Source organism: Balaenoptera physalus (genome assembly GCF_965194825.1).
Source record: "Balaenoptera physalus genome assembly, chromosome: 12".
Taxonomy (NCBI): Eukaryota; Metazoa; Chordata; class Mammalia; order Artiodactyla; family Balaenopteridae; genus Balaenoptera; species Balaenoptera physalus.
In genome coordinates, this window is record NC_138897.1 from 26,313,774 (window position 1) to 26,331,669 (window position 17,896).

The 17,896-nt window shown below is 48.7% G+C and overlaps 1 protein-coding gene across 10 annotated transcripts in view; it reads left to right on the forward strand.

The window, feature by feature from the left end:
- The window catches only part of ZBTB7C (zinc finger and BTB domain containing 7C), a 376,759-nt gene that overhangs the window by 312,674 nt on the left and 46,189 nt on the right, over nt 1–17,896 (forward strand). For 2 of the 10 annotated variants that reach the window (XM_082416549.1, XM_082416552.1), the window contains one exon: nt 15,604–15,650. The exons of the other annotated variants lie outside the window; for them this stretch is intronic. In XM_082416549.1, coding sequence (XP_082272675.1) covers nt 15,604–15,650 — 47 coding nt within the window. The remainder of the gene's footprint in view (nt 1–15,603; nt 15,651–17,896) is intronic. 10 annotated transcript variants of the gene reach the window in all.

Consider the following 17,896-nt stretch of genomic DNA (forward strand, 5'->3'; position numbering starts at 1 on the left):
AAGGTATTCTGAGACCCAGAGACAGCCTGGTAAGGTGTGAATAAGAAGACACCATACAGTGACTGACCCATAAAGACTGCCCTTGTCATCTCTCACACTTGAAGTGCACCCAGACCATCTCTGACACTGCACAATCACACCGAATGTTCAAGTCCTTGCTCAGAAGTCCCCGTCAAAATATTTCACTCCCTTCCATGTTCTCGTCTTGTACTCTTTTTGGTACTCTAGCCCATCGTAGAGTTTGGGTTAGCTAATGTGGGGTTTGTTTGTGCCAGTAGATTTTTATCTCATCTACTAGCTTGGCTCAATTGGTAATGATTGTCAGATGAAGGATTCAGAGGAGGTTTACCAGGAAGATCACTGTGATCTATTAGTGATGCCTGCTGAAAGGGGCAGGGGGGTAACTGAAAGTTAGGATGCTTTCGGTTGCAAGTAAAGAAAACCAATTCAAACTAGTTTAAGCCGAAAATACCATTTATTACAAAGATAAAGGGATATGTCATGGGTCTTAAAAGCAGGGAAAACACTACAGCCAGACCTCATGAGAGACTGGAACCAGGAAAGCCATCGGTAACCAATTACTTCCTCAATATTTGTCCATCTTTCTGGGCTTCTGGTCCATCATCTTTCTGATCCATCATCTTGGCTTCTCTCTATACAACTCGTTGATCCTTTCCTCTCTACAGATCAGCTCTCTTTGATTTTCCTTGCACATGATAGATGGGCATACAAGATTCATATCTGTATGGCCATCAGGTCTGGCCACAGGGAGGGAAAGTCTGGGCTACTCGAGATTAAGTCAGTTATCTACCTTTGGTCCAATCAACTCTGGTCAGTGAGCAGCATTCCTTAATAACCAGGGAACCCTATGAGGTGAGAGGAGCCAGTTTTTAGGAAAAGAGGGTCATCAGGGGCCAGACAGACACTCCCAGAGGAGTCTCCTTCCTATTTATTCTCTGTATCTGCTGACCACGCCTTGGTAGGAACGGTAGAGGCCACAATGGGAATGGTGATGGCAGTGATGGTGGTGGTGGCAGCAGGGACACAGAAATAAACTAAACTTAGACTTCCCTGAGGGACTTGCAATCCAGCAGGGAAAAATGACGTAGATCCCACAAAGACTCTGGTAACTGCCAAAAAGCAGATCCTGGGTGGCTGGGTCACTGAGTTGAATTGGTTCACCATACCTCCTCACCCTCTCCTCACGCATTCCTCTCAAACGCCACATAAGATGGAGTAACATTAATTCACAAGCTTCGTGACCATGTTGAGATTTAGCCTTTCCACCTCAGGCGAAAGCCTCTCGTCAGCTTTCCCTTCTCCATTCACCCCCGTCCCTGACAACTGGAGCAGTGCCCTCGCCCCTAAACAGCCTGATATCCAGCCAGCCCCCTGCCCTCCCTCTTTGCCAGCTCCCTGTCAAACACCGTCACATCCTGATAATTATTTTAAAAGAAAAATATAAGGACAAAGTCATGCCAGAGCCCAGGAAGCAATCTGTGGCCGCCCTGATGTCATCAGGAGCCCCATTTCCTTTCCGTCTAAGTGCCCTGCCCAGAAAGTGCATTTTCAGTCAGAGAGCTTGGCGTTTCAGAGCTTTCATAGAAAGTCGCAGCTCAGCTTGTGACCTGTCTTTAAGAGATCAGGCCTGTGGTTCAGTTTCCTCTCTCTGTCTCTCTCTCTCCCTTGCTTGCTCTCACACGCTCTCTTAAGAATCCAAAATGCCTCCTATTTTTTGATTTTCTAATCAGATATTCACAATGGGCACTTTCTCCTTTTTCTCTTTCCTACAAAAAGAATGTAAGCACTTTTACCTGCTAAATTAAAAGGAACTTCTGTAAAGGCGTAGGACATTCGTGGAACCAGGGACCTGAGTCCCCAGTAAAGGCAGAACTGCAGGTGCTATCGGACAGTGACAGAAGTTTCCAGGAGAAAGGGAAGCTTTGAGGAGAGATTGGGTGATTGCCTTGACTGCAGCCCACCCGCCCGATTGAAATATGGCTTCTGCGGTTGCTGGGTTCTGCATAAGAGGTTCCCAGCTGTTTGTCAGCTTGCAAACCATGGGCTTTTCCCTGTCTGGTAGAAGACAGCCATCTGTCCCTCAGCTGTGGGCTGCAGGAGGACACCTCGGCGAGACGCAGTCATTCATTCATTCCTTCACCCAGTAATCAGTTACTGGGATCCCCACTGGTTGACCCTACCCCAGGACTCTCCTCCCTGCTCACTTCGCTGTCTCTTGCTTTGACCACCAGACCTCTGGTTGGTATGAGAATGCAGGCTATAAATGGCTTTGCTTTCGCAGACCTCTGCTCCACCTCTAGAGGACATGGCAACAAGACTACTTGCCACGAAACTGCCTCAAAGTGGCCATGGGAATTCAAGGACTCCTTATTTTTGTCTAGACCCAAGAATGCCTGAGTTCTGATGCACAGCATTTAGGGAGTATTGAGATAATCTGTTACATCGCTTAGCGCCGAAGTTCAATTACAGTCTCTACTAAGAGGAAGTTGGGAGAGATTTTTGCACCAAAGTTACCTGCCCCAGAGTGAGAAGAATAACCTAGAAATGCCTCACCAGGTTGAAAAGCGCTGTGAAGTGTGGTTGAAAATACCATTACTGCCTCTCAGGCAGGGCAGCTAATGTATGGGCATAGTTGGATGCTGCTTTTTATCACCTTGACTGCTGTTTCCCCAGAGCTGTATCCAGGTGGAACCATCCTGCTCCATGCTCCCTTTTTCTTTTCAAAGTGTTCAATTTTAATGAAACAGATATGAGGTCAGGGAACAGAAGTCACTTAGGAAGTAACTGCATATGCAAACCACTGTGTAACTCACTGCAATTGAAAATGCAGTGAAACCTTGATTCAGTGCACCCCAAGTAACCAGAACTCTCAATTAACTAGGATTTATTCCTTAGAATTCTACTTTTAGGGGAAAAAGCATATGATAAGCGGGGAGGAGGGGAATCTCGTCTCAGGAATTTTTTTTTTTAACTTCTTCCAAGGTCTGCCTGAACTCAAACTACCTTCTTCCTAAAATCCCTTTCCTTCTTCAACTCCCTTTAAAAGCCCTCATGATGGAAAGTGATGTCAGAGGGATGACCCTGAAATGCATAACGTCAGTTCAACTCCCTTATTTTACAGACAAGGACCCTGAGACCCAGGGAGATGAAGTGACCTGCCGCCAGGTCACATAGCTTGTGGCTACCAGCAGCCAAGTCTCTTAAATGCTAGTCAAATGCTGCAACTATGACCCACCACAACCCTCAACATCAGCTGCCTAATCTTTATAGTCACCACAATGGCTGCACGTAAACTGAAAACAAGAGGGAAAAAAATGATAGGGGCCCGGCCAGACGATAGCATCATTGTCTAGGCAGCCATGACCAGGTTGCCCATGGGGTCCAGAGCATCTGACTTCAGGACAGCAGTTGGACAATGGCCAAAACAGAGTGCAATGGCCATTTAAATTAGCCGTCTTTTAGATTTGGTTAGAATCAACAAGAAGCCTATTAAACTTTGAAAGCCTTTACAAATACTTTAAAAGTCCTAAAAATTAGAAGGCTGGAGTGCAGCCCGGCATTGCCTCTTACTGAACACTTCAGCCTTCCCAGGGCACTTTGTTACCTCCTCTTCTGTGAACTCCTGTGTCTGCATCTGAAGGAATCCCTACCCCTGTTTTTTCCTCAGAGCTGCCCTTCAGGCCAGCCTCGGAATAAGCAGTCACTTATGTAGCACAATTGTGGGGCAGCAGGAGGACAGCCCTCTCCCTGTTCCGGCCTCAAATATGCACTTTTCCATGATCAGCCTTAGAAGTGTCTTAAATTCCACTCTGAGTCATCGAGTGGGGCCTTTTTGGATTTCAGGAGATCTGGGCCAGTCCTAGGCCTGTATATCCTCAGATGCATTTCTTCCCTGCTCTGATCTGCATGCTGGGGGCTGACCCGAAAGCTGCATTGCCCGGGCTCCCTTGCCAGTGGGTTTCTAGCTAGGTTTGGCCAATGGGAGACACTAACTCAGGGCAGGAGGCAGGAGGAAGGGAGAAACCAGGTGTCTCCCTCTCTCCCCCACCCTTCTTTAAATCTGGTGGCATCTCTACCATGCCTGTGTCCTGTCTGTGGCTCCAGCTTCCCCCAGGTATCCCCACCATGGTTCTGGCACCTGCAGGAAAGCTCTGAGTCAGTGCTCTGTTAATACCATCTCCTCTCCTGGTATTCTACCAGCTTCCTGCTGTCGTTACTCATGACTTCTCTCACATGTGCCCCCCGCACTAAATTCTCTGTTGAGTTACCTGGTCCTGACTGGTCCCTGACCAATACAAGATCCCCATATTAAAATGCAAGATGCCCCTCACACCTTCAACAACAGTGTTCAGTGGAGATCAGCTATATATCGCGGGCTTCCCCCAGAGGGCAAAAATTTGACTTAGTCAGCTTTTGCCTAGAACCCACAGTTAATGAGTCAACCCAAAAAACCAGTTAAAGCAGGCCTCGGAAACCAAAGGTATATGAATACCTTAAATATTTTGACTTAGAATATATGTGGACATTTCTTCACTAATCTCTTGAGGTTGGTCAAGGCCTCTTATTTATATATGGGTTTAGTGGTTGGCGTTCCCCACTGTTCTTCTTGCATAAACTTTACATCCTCATAAATAAGTCATCTTCTGCGGTTTCTAGAATGGATTTATTAAAGTGAAGAACTTAAAGACACATGCAAAGCATATCTGAGTACAAAATTCTTCTAGGTTTCTGGTTTGCTTTCCAATATTTTATTGTCTCATTCACACCTACCTAACTGAACAACATATTTTTAATGACTCACCTTTGAGTCTGTCACTTTCATTTGCATGTAAATTTCAGTTTACTTTCTTTTCATTTTTTTGGCTACATTGTGTCTTCGTTGCTGCGTGTGGGCTTTCTCTAATTGCGGCGAGCGGGGGCTACTCTTCATTGTGGTACGCGGGGTTCTCATTGCGGTGGCTTCTCTTGTTGTGGAGCATGGGCTCTAGGCTCACGGGCTTCACTGGTTGCAGCACGTGGGATCAGTAGTTGTGGCTCGCAGGCTCTAGAGTGCAGGCTCAGTAGTTGTGGCATGTGGGCTCAGTAGTTGTGGCACACGGGCTTAGTTGCTCCACAGCACATGGGATCTTCTCGGACCAGGGATCGAACCCGTGTCCCCTGCATTGGCAGGCGGACTCGTAACCACTGCGCCACGAGGGAAATCCCCAGTTTACTTTCTTTTTGAATTTCTATTTCATCAATTTACATTATATTTAATTAAGTTGTGAAATAACAATAACAAACACAACTGGCATAAACAGGTGTGGGCACAGCGCAGCCGCTCCTTGTAAGGCATGCAGCTCAGCTGATAGGCTTACCCGAGAGAGGTCTAGTAGCCTCCAGTGTTCAGAGTGTGGAGGACGAGGTTGAGTAGGCTTGCAGAGGGGATGCAGAGTGTAGGAAGTGGAGGTGGTACTCCTGTAATTTCAGCTGGGGCTCTGTGGCTGGAGGTATGGACCCAGCATGGAGAAACAAGCACGTGGCCGATTGGACGGATGGTTGCCTCATGATTGTAATATTAGTGCATCAGGATTCCCAGAATGGCTTCTGCTGCCAAGAACTGTGTGATTGGCATCCACACCTGGCTTGTTTGCCAACGTTCCTTCCTCCTGAGTCCTTCTCTCTCCTGGGTCACAGCTTGACCCAGGACTGGAGGAGATGGGGGGTAAAAGGAGGCACTGGCCTGAGTGTGAGCGCTGGACTCTGCCCAGTGGATGAACGGAGGCCACTGAGTGGACCCTAAGGTACCACTGGGCACTGATCAGTCAACACCTCCCTCCAGGACCCACGGTGGGCAAAGGGGCAGAGTCTTCTTGCACAGAGACGACCACACAGACTGAGACACAGAAGGATCATTGGGGTCTCGTTTGGAAGACAGATCTCTGGCCTGGCTAGACCCTCTAGTCACTGTGATTTATAGCGAGTCCCTCCCCTCGTGAGCTGAGGCTGTTTCCGCACCTGCAGAGCAAGGGTGTTAGAGCAGGTGGTCCTGAGATTTCCTCCAGCTCCCGTATCCAGGGCATCTGTGAGCGCTAGTAAACGATTCCCGCCCCCCAAGTGCATACAGTCTAGAGCTGTCCGTGCAGTAGCCATAGCTGCCTGTAGCTATTGAGCACTTGAAATGCGGACACTCCAAACCGAGGTGCCCACGAAGGTGAAATACCAGATTTCGAAGATTGAGGACAAGAAAAAAACCTTAACATGCCTCATGATTGATACGTGTTGAAACAATCATATATTGCACATATTGGGTTAAAATATATTGTTAAAACTTAATTTCACCCATTTCTTTTTACTTTTTAATGTGGCTACCAGACGATTTTAGATTGCACATGTGGCCTGCAATATATTTCTAATGGAGAGCATTGCTGCAGAGAGAAGCCGAGTGAAGAGATAAGGGGCACCCAGGGCAGCAGCTGCTGGAGTTCAGAAAGGAAGGAGCTTGGTGGGCTGGCGTCTCCCGACAAGACCAGGCGGGGTGGGGAAGGTGGGCCTGATTCAGATAACAGAGAAGCAGGAGAGTGAGTCTCTCTGGCCTGGGGTAAACTCAGGGAGGGAGCAGGAAACACTCATTCTGCAGCCAAGTGGCCTGGTTGCCCATCTTTTCTGGAAATTAAGGCTTTGGAAGGGGACTGAAGACAGTCAAGGCTCGAAAGGCAAGCCTAGGTCATGTGAAGCATTCATAGTCCCAGCCTCTCTCACGGACCCATATTCCTTTGCTCATCTTCCAGCCTCTGCTCTTTTTTTTTTTTTTGATGCCCCTCACTGAGCATGCTCAGCCCAGCTGGGGCCTTCAGGATGCGCAGTAGCTCAGAGAGAACTTGGTTGCTTCTTCTTGCCTTGCTCGTCTGTAAGGCCAGTTCCCCATTCCTCACCCGGGGACCGTGATTGTTCAGGAACGTGTGGAATTACACCTAGAACACCGTAGGTGTCTGTCATTTGGTGTCATTTTAACACCCTTTGATAGAGATTCAAAGCCTGGGATGAGGCCAGGTAGCCAAGCGCCAAAGAGCAAGCTGCCCCGGTTGCCAACCAGCGCTCTGGTGGAGCTCCAGCTGCGGAGAGCTCACCTCCTCTTCCCCATCCTGGGCACACGGAGGCAGGACCCGTGACTGGCCCAGTGCATGCTGCTGCCTCACGTTCCCCTTTTATGACCTGAGAAAATCAGGGGGCTCGGAGGAAAAAGAGCATGCCGTCTCTGGACGTGGGTGTTTTCACGTCACTTGCCATGGCTGCGTCCCACCCCGTGTGAGCCTTCCCGAGTGCCGGCTGTTGGCCCAGGGTGGTAGGGCTTGGGGCTGCCCACCTCACGGCTCTGCTTACTGGCCATGCTCCCACTGCCTTTGCCGAGTTCTGAATCACGGAACTACGCTTGGTGGACCTGGGAAGAGAAGAACGCTCACCTCCGGAGTTAAGGATGGCAAGTCTCAACCCTACCCGCTCACCAGACGCACCTGGAGAGTTTTAAACTCTACCCAGGCCTGGCTCCACCCCCGAGTCTGATTAATTAGGCTGGAGGAGCCAGGCAGAAGTATTTTTTCAAAGCTTTGAGGAGTGGAAAACAACTATCTAGGTTTAGGATGAAACTTTCTCACATTGCTACTGCATGTGTGGCCCTTGAACCAGCAGTGTGGGCCTCACCTGGAAGCTGATTAGAAATGCGGGCTCTGAGCACTTTTCCCAAGCACTTTCTTCCCTCTGTGATTAGTAAACCAGACCCAGGGAACTTTGCTTGCACACCACCACCGAGTGAACTGTGTTTTCAACCCATTGCTCTTGCATCCAAATATCTTCAGTGGCTCCCCACTGCTTATCACATTAAGGTCAAATTCCTTAGGCTGGCATTGAAGAATCTTCATAATTTGACCACCTGCCCACTGCCAAGTCCACACCTGCCGTTTCCTTCTATCCATCCATCACACCAACCAAAATGGAACCACTTGATATACTGAACACATCTTCGGTATTCATTTCTTTGTTCCTTCGTTTTTACAGGTTTTGGGGGGTTTTTTTGTTCTGTTTTGTTTTGTTTTTAATAGACCATCTGCCCAGCCTCTTCTCTGCCTAAACATTATGCATCCCTAAATGTTGTCCATCCTTTGAGGCCAGTTTCTCTAACAGCCCAGCCTCAGAGCAATGTGTCCATTCTGTGAGCTCCTGTCAGGCTAACTTAAGACTGTTTCTACCACTTCTCTCTTCCTTAACCCTATTTAGCACTGTAGCCTATGCATGGCCTGGGTTTCGTTTGATTTAAGGTGGATGATCAGAGTACAGCCTTGATGAGGAGGAATTATTTACATATTTATGTAATTACTGCTTTTAGGCTTTTTGAAAAGTAAATGGTAGCTTTAAAGAATAGAAAGAAAAGAATGAAGTAGAATAGGGAAAAACAGCAAAAGCAGGGCATTAAGAAGTAAGACAAATCTGGAGCCCTTTGGGCTCTGTCAGTCACTGGTCCTGTATCAGCCAGCACCAAGCAGCAGCCACTAAGCAGCTCCCAGGAGCCGGGGATGGGGATGAGGTGGCGGGTCCCTCAGCCCAGTTTTCAGAGGGGTCTTACAGGTCTGATCACTTTGAATCAAATTGGAGAAATGGGAGAGTAACAAGAATGAGAACATAGCCTATTTAAAATGCAAGTTTATCCTGAAGAGGAGTATAAGTCAGCACTGGGAGACTCAGGGTTGGCTCCAAGCATGATCCTGGAAGGTCACTGAGCATTTCTGACCTCAGTGTTCTCATCTGGAAAATGGGGATCATTATAGTTACTTCTCAGAATAGCTGGAAGGAGTTATTGAGAAAATATATATTAACCCTTTAGCACAGTACTTAACAAGTGGTACTTACTATTATCATTTGCACAGTGGGGATAACAATATCCACCCCAACACAGAGTCATGAGTATTAAATAAGATGGGAAGTGTTAGAGTCTCTGCAAAGTTTAAAACCTGTTGCACATCACGTATTCACTCATTTAACAGACGGTCCTGATCCTGCCCAGGCTGCTGCAGAAAGATCAAAGGTGCACAGACAGGCCCTCAGGATCCAATGAGGCAGGTAAAAGGATGTTCACGCACGTCTCCAAGTGGCAAAGAGGGAAAGATGATTCCTGCCTGACCAGTAGGGCACTCTTCCCTGGTTCCACGTGAACCCTGTTGCGTGGGCTCCATTGTGGGCAAGATGGGAGTCTGGAGGTGACGAGAGTGGGAGAACACTCCAGGCAGTGAGAGAACTGACGTGAGCAGCCGGACCTGCCCGGCGTTTTGGGGGAACAGAAAGCGATCCAGACTGAAAGAAGGCTGGGGTGGCCCTCTGCAGCCTGGCTTCCAGGATTCAGTCCCAGCTCCACCATCAACTAGTGGGGTTGCCTTGAGTATGTTTCTTAACCTCTGCGTGCCTCAATATCCTATTATGAAATGAGGCTAAGAATCGTGTCTACCTCAGGAGGTTGTTACGATGAGTAAATGAGATAATGCACGTGGAGTCCTTGGAGCAGTTTAAGGCACAAACTAAGAGCTCCATGCGTGCTCACTGTGATTATTATGTACGAACAGCAGCGAGGAAAAGAAAAGCCCACGAAGAAGGTGGAGGCAACGTGAATGCCAGGTTAAGGAATTGTCCTCCTTACCAAGGGCGAAGTACTAAGTACCAAGTACTTAGCACTAAGTACTAATCACCCAACGAAGATGAGTGGGCAAGAGAAAGACATGATCCAGGCTGTTCTCCTAAATGAGTCAGCCAGCAGTGTTCAGAGTAGACTAGCGCAGGGAGAGCAAAGAGGGGACCCTGCTGTCCACGCTGCCCCTGGGATAGCCAGGGGTTCCCTGGCCTCGGATGACCGCTGGCTGAGATGAGCCAGGCACGGTCAGGGCAGCAGTAGGGATCTGGAGAAGTGCTTGGAGAAGGAGCCGGAGCCCTTCAGATACCTCCCAACAGGGCCAGAGTCACTGCACCTGCCACTGGACAAAGCAGGGCCACTGGCCAGGGCAGGAAGGCGTCTCTGAAGATTCCAGACATTCATAAAGGGTCCCAGAGTCTGTCTGGACCCCCACCCCTTGCAGTGAGCCTGAAGTCCAGTTCTAAGCAGTCAACATTCAGTTTCCCCTGAAGAGATTTACTCTTGTATACTATTAATAGCTAATGTTTATTGAGCACTTTATGAACTCTTTTGATCCTCACAATAACCCTAGGAGGTAGGTATTATTATTATTCTCTCCACTTGACAGATGAGAAAACTGAGGCGCAGAGAGGTTAAGTCACTTAGAGTCACAGCTATTAGATCTCAGAGCAGGAATCCTAACCCTGGTCTAGGGGCTGTGTTTTTACATCTTCTACTCCTTGTCAGTTCATGTTTGTTCAGGAAGTACAAATTTGTGTCTAACATTTGCCTGTGACGAACTTCTTTGCTGGGGAAAATTCTCTTGGGGGAGGGGTAGGTAGTGAGCCCCCTCGGGCAGGCATCACAAGGCTAAACATACTTGGTGGGAAAATGGGTCCCTTCCCTCCCCGCTCCTCCGCCTCCTTTCCCCAGCACACTCCCAGCTCTCCCTCAAAGCCTGCTGTCAGGAGCCCGTGAAATAGACCGCAGCCCCTTGACAACAGGACTATGTCTTCCTGCCTTTTCTTCCACCATAAGGCCCAGCAAATGCCCAGACACAGGTAAGCCCTTTAGTTCAGCTGAGTTGCTTTGCATGAACTCATTCATTCTAAGATGTAAGTGGCTGGTAAGATTCTAAAGCCGCCACTCCCAGCTATGGGCATTTGAACATGGGCTGAAGTCCAGGTTTGTCTTGCCCCAGAGGAATTTGGTTGTGGAATTATGGGCATCAGCCAGCCGAGGAGGCTTGGCGGGACAGTAGGAAAGGGGTTAGGGTGACAGAGGCCCTTCCTGAACCCACACAAGCAGCCTCAACTTCTGCCCATGTCCTGCCAGGTGCTGAAAACTGCAGACTTTCCAGGTTCTGATGCAGGACCTGAGGAGCCTGAGAAGGGTGTGGGAGGGCTCAGCTCTGGCCGAGAGAGTTCTGGAAGCCCGTCTTGCCCACGCTGGCTCTGAAACTGTGTAAGCATGAGCCGTGAGGCCTGGGCCTGGGCGTAGTGTTGGTGGGGCCTGAGCAATTCCCCTGTGCATGGCTCACGGCCCACTGTGGTCTCCAGGTGTTTGTTGACTACCTCAGGGAAGTGCAGATGTGCTGGCCGCAGTGGAGTCAGCCCGGAGGGGCGCAGGAGCACTGAGGGAAGGCTGGCTGGGACCCCAGGAGCCACCTGCCACCACTCCTAGGAGTTAAGCCAACTCTGAAGATAGAACAGCTCCTAACATGACAAGTGAAATAAAAGAAACTGTGAAGTGAAACAGAGGCGTATGCCCACTCAAGGCAACGTGGAGGGTCACTGAAAGGCCCAGCGTGGGGAGGAGTGGCCTGATGTGGCAGCACCTCATGCCTTGTTTGCCCCTGACCTCTGCTCCTGGCTGCCAGGCCCTCCTTTTGCCTTCTGGAAGCTGGGCCTGCCCCCAGCACCATTCACCTCCTTAGCTGCTCTGGGGCCAGGGCCACATGCCCCCCGCTTGTCTTCTCAGTGCCACACTTGAGCACACCGGGACATCCACCCAGGGGTCATAGACAAGGAACCTGGATGCAGAGGAGGCCTCATGCCCACAGAAGCTTCAGGAACACCCTGGTGTAGAGACCTTGCACAGGCACTAGCAGGAAGTCGGGGAGGGGTGAGGCTTTCTTTGTAACAACCCTGGCAGACATCTCGGCTGTGTCTGAATGTCATGATTCCCCCCATTCACCGCATGGGATTAGAGCACACCCGGCCCCTCACCCTAGGATGAGGCCGTCATTTCTTCAGAGAGGAGCTAGGAGGGAAAATAAGCTCCTGATAGGGGTTGCCAAAATAAGGCTCTTTATAACCTTGTAATCAGAAGGGGCAACGGGGTTTCCTTACACTGGCACTGTTTACAATCAGGGGGACTTCAGGTTCGTCTTTTCCAGGGCTCTGAAATGTATTTTGCTGCTAGATTGAATGGTAAAGCCCCATTATAACAAATTCTATTACAGAGAAGCATTCTGTTATAATAGAGAGATTTCCATGTCCCAGCAAACAGTTTGCACGGACGGGGACCTCTTGATGGGTCGGAGGCAGTGTTCTTACAGCTCCTCTCGTCTGCTCTCTGATTCCAGTGAGAAACATGTTAAGTTCTCTGGGCCTCGTCTGTGTGAGGAGGGGCGGGGTGGGTGGAGCGCGAGGGGCAGGGAGAGAGCTGATCGGAGACCGAGGTGCTTACAGACCCTCAGGATGTTAGTTCTGGAGACAAGCTTGGAAATCAATCATTTGGAGCACTGTTTTTCAAACTGTAGGTGGCAGCTTATCATGGGTCATATGATCAGTCTAGTGGGTCGCAATCCACCAGCTTAAATATATATATGTATATATATATGTATATATATATATATATATATATATATAAATAGAATAGATTAGAAAATGTTAACATGCATCATATGTATTGGGTTGGCCAAAAAGTTCTTTCAGGTTTTTCCATAAGATGTTACAGAATAAAGTAAATATTGTTCAATCAAACTTTTCTTTCCGTTTTACACACACATAGATTTAGATCCTGGACATGGAAAAAAAATGTTATAATCGGTTATAGTTGAAAAAAGTTAAAGAAACACTGGTTTTGTCCACCAATACCTACTTTTTTTTTTTTTTTTCCCAAGAAAATTGAGGTTCAGGGAGAGAAAGCAGCTTGTCCAAGATCACCCAACTCCTGAAATTTGAATCCAGGACATGTGGCCTGATTTCTAGGCCAGGCCTAATCCCCCAGCAGTTTTATGCATCAAATCATTTCTGTGGGGGGCAGTCAGAAGCAACCTGCATTAGTACCTGGGTGAGTCAACCTTCTGAGCCTCAGTTTTCTCATCTATAAAATGGGCCTATACCCACCCAGCAGGGTTGTGGTGAGGATAGTGAGATTACATAAAACCCATGCCCAGCCCATGGAAGGGACACAGAGTATGCTGCCTGTCTATACTTCTTTCTTTCCACATATCTGGTCATGGAACTCCCCTAACTAATACCTCTCCACAAGCAAACATCCCAGAAGGGAGGTGAGGAACTGAGACTGTTTGCACACGTCTCCTCCATTCTTAGCCAGATTCCAGCATTTCTTTGAGATTGCTGGTCCTCTGCTGAGGGCCTGAGTGACAGCTCCTTCCATCTTGGGTCCCTACAGATCATGAACATGATTGCTAGCAACGCAGGTGGGTTGAGAAAATTCCAACCTGCCTAATAATCTGATCACACCTGGAGATCACTGTGAAAGAGTTTTACCTGTAGTCTCACCTGCAGAGAATAATGATGGGTCAGATCCCACCTCTTGCCCCAAACATCTCATACTCTGTTGCCCTGCTAAAAGGCTCAGTGTGTTGGAATCTTCTCCAAGCAGGTGGTACAAGCGGCTAGCAAATAATAATGTAGAAAACTAATGCCTTATGGAGACTGTTTTAATTTCAACTCACTCAGAATGCCCCAGAGCCCCAAACCATTGTGATGCTTTTCTTCTCTAGTATACAGACCATCACTGTCCTACAGAAATATCATGCAAGCCATATATTCACTTTAAAATTTTCCTAGTCGTCATATTAAAAAAAGAAGAAGAAATAGGTGACATTAATCTTGGTGACATATTTTATTTAACCCAATGTATCCAAAATATTATTACTTCAACATGTAATTTGTATAAAAATTATTTGTAATTTATTCTCTAGCTTTGTTTTGTACTAAGTCTTCAAAACCCGGTGTATAGTTTACCCCCACAGCTCATCTTCATCTGACTAGCCGAATTTCACATGCTCGGTAACCACATGGGCTGGTGGCTTCCATGTTGGAAAGCTCAGGCAGAGTCTTCTGCACATAGTAGGAGTTAAAACATTTTGCTGAGCTGAACCTGATTATGGACACTTGTCGATTTGCAGGCAGTACGCTGAGATCTGAGGAGAGGGACTGAGAGGGAGAAGGACCCTGATGGTAGTGTTGGAAAGAAATCCCTTAGAATGAGCCAAATCACAGCCTTTAAAACTGCCACAGAACTGCCTCCCTTTCAGAGGCTACGTCAGACTTTTTGGTCATGACGTGGACAGTTCCAGAGGTGCTGACAGTCAGAAAACCTGCATTAGAAGTGCAGACGGATGCCCCTGTGCTGTGTGTTTGTGGGACCAGTCGCAGGATGGGAGGCCGTGCCAAGCATCAGCAGAAGTGTGGCTGTTTAGTTGGCTTGGAGTTGAGAGCTGGCCCCCTGAGGTCTCATTTTCATTGCAGGAGAGGTTTCTACTCCCCGTCTTGAATATTTGCGTCAAGAAGAACATTAATTTTAGTTTTTGTTGTTCATGCATTTCAAGGGATTTACCCTAAGTAAAATGAGACACTCTGTGATATCTCTGGAGAGGGCTAGTTCTTGGGGGAAACTGGAATTCAGCTGCCCCTATTGACACTCTGTGTGCTCGTGTATGGAAGGACCACCTGCTGTAGGAAGGACAGCCGCCTGGGGCACCGTTTGCCTGGCAGCTGTGTCACTGTGATGAATAAGTGAACCCTGAATCATTTGGGGGCACGTGCCCCATGCCCACCCCTGATTCTGGAAGGCACTGGAGAAATCAGGAATACGAGATGAGGCCCAGGATCTTGTAGGGTTTTGTCTCCGAGGGCAAACCATCAGCATCAGAGGTGATGAAATGCTGATTGTGGGCATCAGGCTGTGGATCTGTAGAGACTGGAAGGGGAGGGTCACAGTGGACCAGGGAGATGGGAGGCTGCCTGGAACTGGGTTGGGAGATGGGGGTGCAGGGGGCCTGTAGTTTCTTACCTGCAGTTCAGGTCTTCAGCCAGTTGCTCGGGGCCGCTGGGCTTTGGTCCTCTCTGTTCCCCCAGGGGCTAGTTCAAGGGCCACTTCCTCTAAGGTGGTTTCAGTCCTCCTTTCAGCCCCACCCAACAGCCTTGACACCTCCCTTCTGCTGCCCCACTGTTCCCGGTACACATCTTTATCCTCAAATATTACCCTCGAGAGAGCGTGTTTATTTGCGCATGAGGCTGCCTGGACTTCTCAGCTGTGGCTCCTCCAGGGACAGCTGTACATCCACCCAGGGTCTGGCTCCCAGGAAGAGTGCAATAATGCTTGATGAGAGGCTAAACAGAGGATGAGTGCATAAAAGAATGCACAAATTCCAAATTGGGGAAGAGGCAGGAAGGAGCCCTTGGGCTCGCCCACGCTCCCTGGAGTGGCTGAGGCAAAGGAGGATGGTGGGAGGAACGCGGGCTCTGTGGATTCTGATGGCTCCCACACACCTCGCTGTGTGCAGCCAAGACAGCGACTGGCAGAGCCCATGGCAGCTTGTGTGTCGGGACAGCTCAATGCACGTCCCACGATGCCATGTCAGCCACAGCCTGCTGTCACATCTCCAATGTGACATACACGTGTGCCCGTGTACAGAGATTACTTCAGAGCTTGAAGGGATGGTACAGAGGCCTTTCCTTCCTTTACAGATGCAGAAACTGAGTGCTGCAGAGGTAAAAGGACTTGCCAAGGCCAGGTAGGGATAGAATGGGGGGTGGAACGATACCTGGGAATTGTGAATTTCAAGCCCTTGCTCCTTCCTTTCCTGTGCATTAATTTGAGTCCTGTTTGTGGCTCCCTTCACTTACTCATGCACATTAACACCTGAAGTGTATGGACTGTCACTGGGGTCTACAGAGGACTATAAAGAAGTGTCCTCCACGGAAGGACAAGGTAAATCCCCAGCTGCACTGTCATTTACCGGCAGCACCGATGACTTCAATGGACACTCAGGCACCTGAGAGTCACACATCTGTGCCTGTTCAAGACTAGAGCTGTTGGGCACAGGACTCAGGACACTGTCCCCCGAGGTGCCTGAAGTGTTCAGGTTGACAGCACACTGGCACAGAAGCCCTTGTACTCCATGCAGGGCTGATCTGATCCGAGGCTATCACCTCGCAGCCAATGGAGACGTTGAGATGTCACCTCAACACCACGTGGGTTCCAGAGAAACTATTAGAATATCAGTGGGCTTTGCACCTGTGTGGTGACAGCTCCCTGTTTCTGGAGGAACAGTTGTGTCATTAGGATAGCCTCACTGTGTGGCTGACAGAAGTTTCCATGGTCCTGCAGATGGTGGAGGAGGTGGAAAGGTGAGGAAGGAGCTTGCCCGTGCCCCATAACACCTGGGCATTCATCCACTGGCCCGCAGACCAGGCTTTCTTGCCGGCAGAGGTGCCTTTCCTCGGTCTCCTTGGAAGTAGAACCACAGATCCCAAGCAGAAGTCCTGGGGGCTGTATCATGCCCCACAAAATAGAACCGCTTGGTACCATGAGAACCCAATGGTACAGCTGGCCTATCAGACAGGCTCGAGCCCATTGCCTTCTCCCAGAGTGAGGGCATTCCATCATGCGTATGGGCCCTGAGAGTCTCTGGCCAAGGGGTGGGCCGGCTGCCTTCTCCTTGGGCCACTGTGGTTCAGTAAGGCCCAGCCAGCTTCACCCACCCTACTCTGGGAGGTACTGAGGAGAAGTTGAACCAGTCAGGGAGGAAAAGGTTAGGAAGTGGAGTGACAGGCAACCCGCCAGTCCCACTCCGGTGGAGTTTATCTCCTCGATGGGCACATTAATTCTGACCCTTGTAGAATTGTTCTCCAAGATGCTTTGAACCTCCAAGATGGGATAATGGGCACTTCCCCTTTCAGACTGGGTAATGCTTTAAAAAAACTGGGTGTAGATGTTTGTTTTCATTCGTTCACTCCACAAATATTTGGTGCCTATCACGTGCAAGAGGCTCTGTGCTGGACACCACGGAACCTCCACAACATGGAACCCACACAACAGGCAATGAGTCTTGACTTAGGTGTGGTGAACTTAGAAGAGCCTTTGACTTGGCTTCTGGCCACGCCCCACATCCTGACACATATGTGACCCCCAGCAGGGCAGATAATCTCCTCAGGTATCAGTGTCCCAATCTATAAAATTGTACTAACTGACCTTTAAGTTCATCCCAGCTCTAAAAACTCTCATTCCCCTAGCAATTCCACTCCTGGGAGAAGACCCAAAAGAAATGAAAACAGACTCAAATTCTTGTTGAACGAACACACATGTTCATATAGCACTATTCACAATAGCCAAAAGGCTGAAACAATGCAAAAGTCCATCCACAGATAAATGAATAAACAAATTGTGGCAGAGCCATACCACAGAGTATTATTCAGCCATCAAAAGGAGTGAAGTGCTAGTGCATGCTGCAAGTCAGACGAACCATGGAAACATTATGCCAAGTGAAAGAAGCCAGACAGAGCAGGTCACATATTATATGATCCCAGTTACATGAAATATCCAGAATGAGTAAATACATAGAGACCGAAGGTGGATTGGTTGTTGCCAGGATCTGGGGGAGGGGCAGGTGGGAGTAACTGCTAAATGGCTATGGGGTCTCCTTTTAGGAGGAGGAATGTATTTGAGAACTAGATAGAGGTGGCAGCTGCACAATATTGCAAACGTACACATGCCACTGAATTGTTTACTTTAAAATGGTTAGTTTTCTGTTATGTGACTTTAAACTCAATTCGCAAAAAAAAACCCTCTATAATTCCTAATAACCATAGCATAAGTACAGCCTGTGTCTGCTATGCCATACTCCCTGGGTATAAACTAGGGTCGCAGTGGAAGTAATAAACAATAGTATTCCGCTGGGTCTTTCTGCCACTCTGGGTTTCCTATAGCTGAGCTTTCAGCGAGTCTGGGGCTGCATTCACCACAATCCTCCGTGTGCCC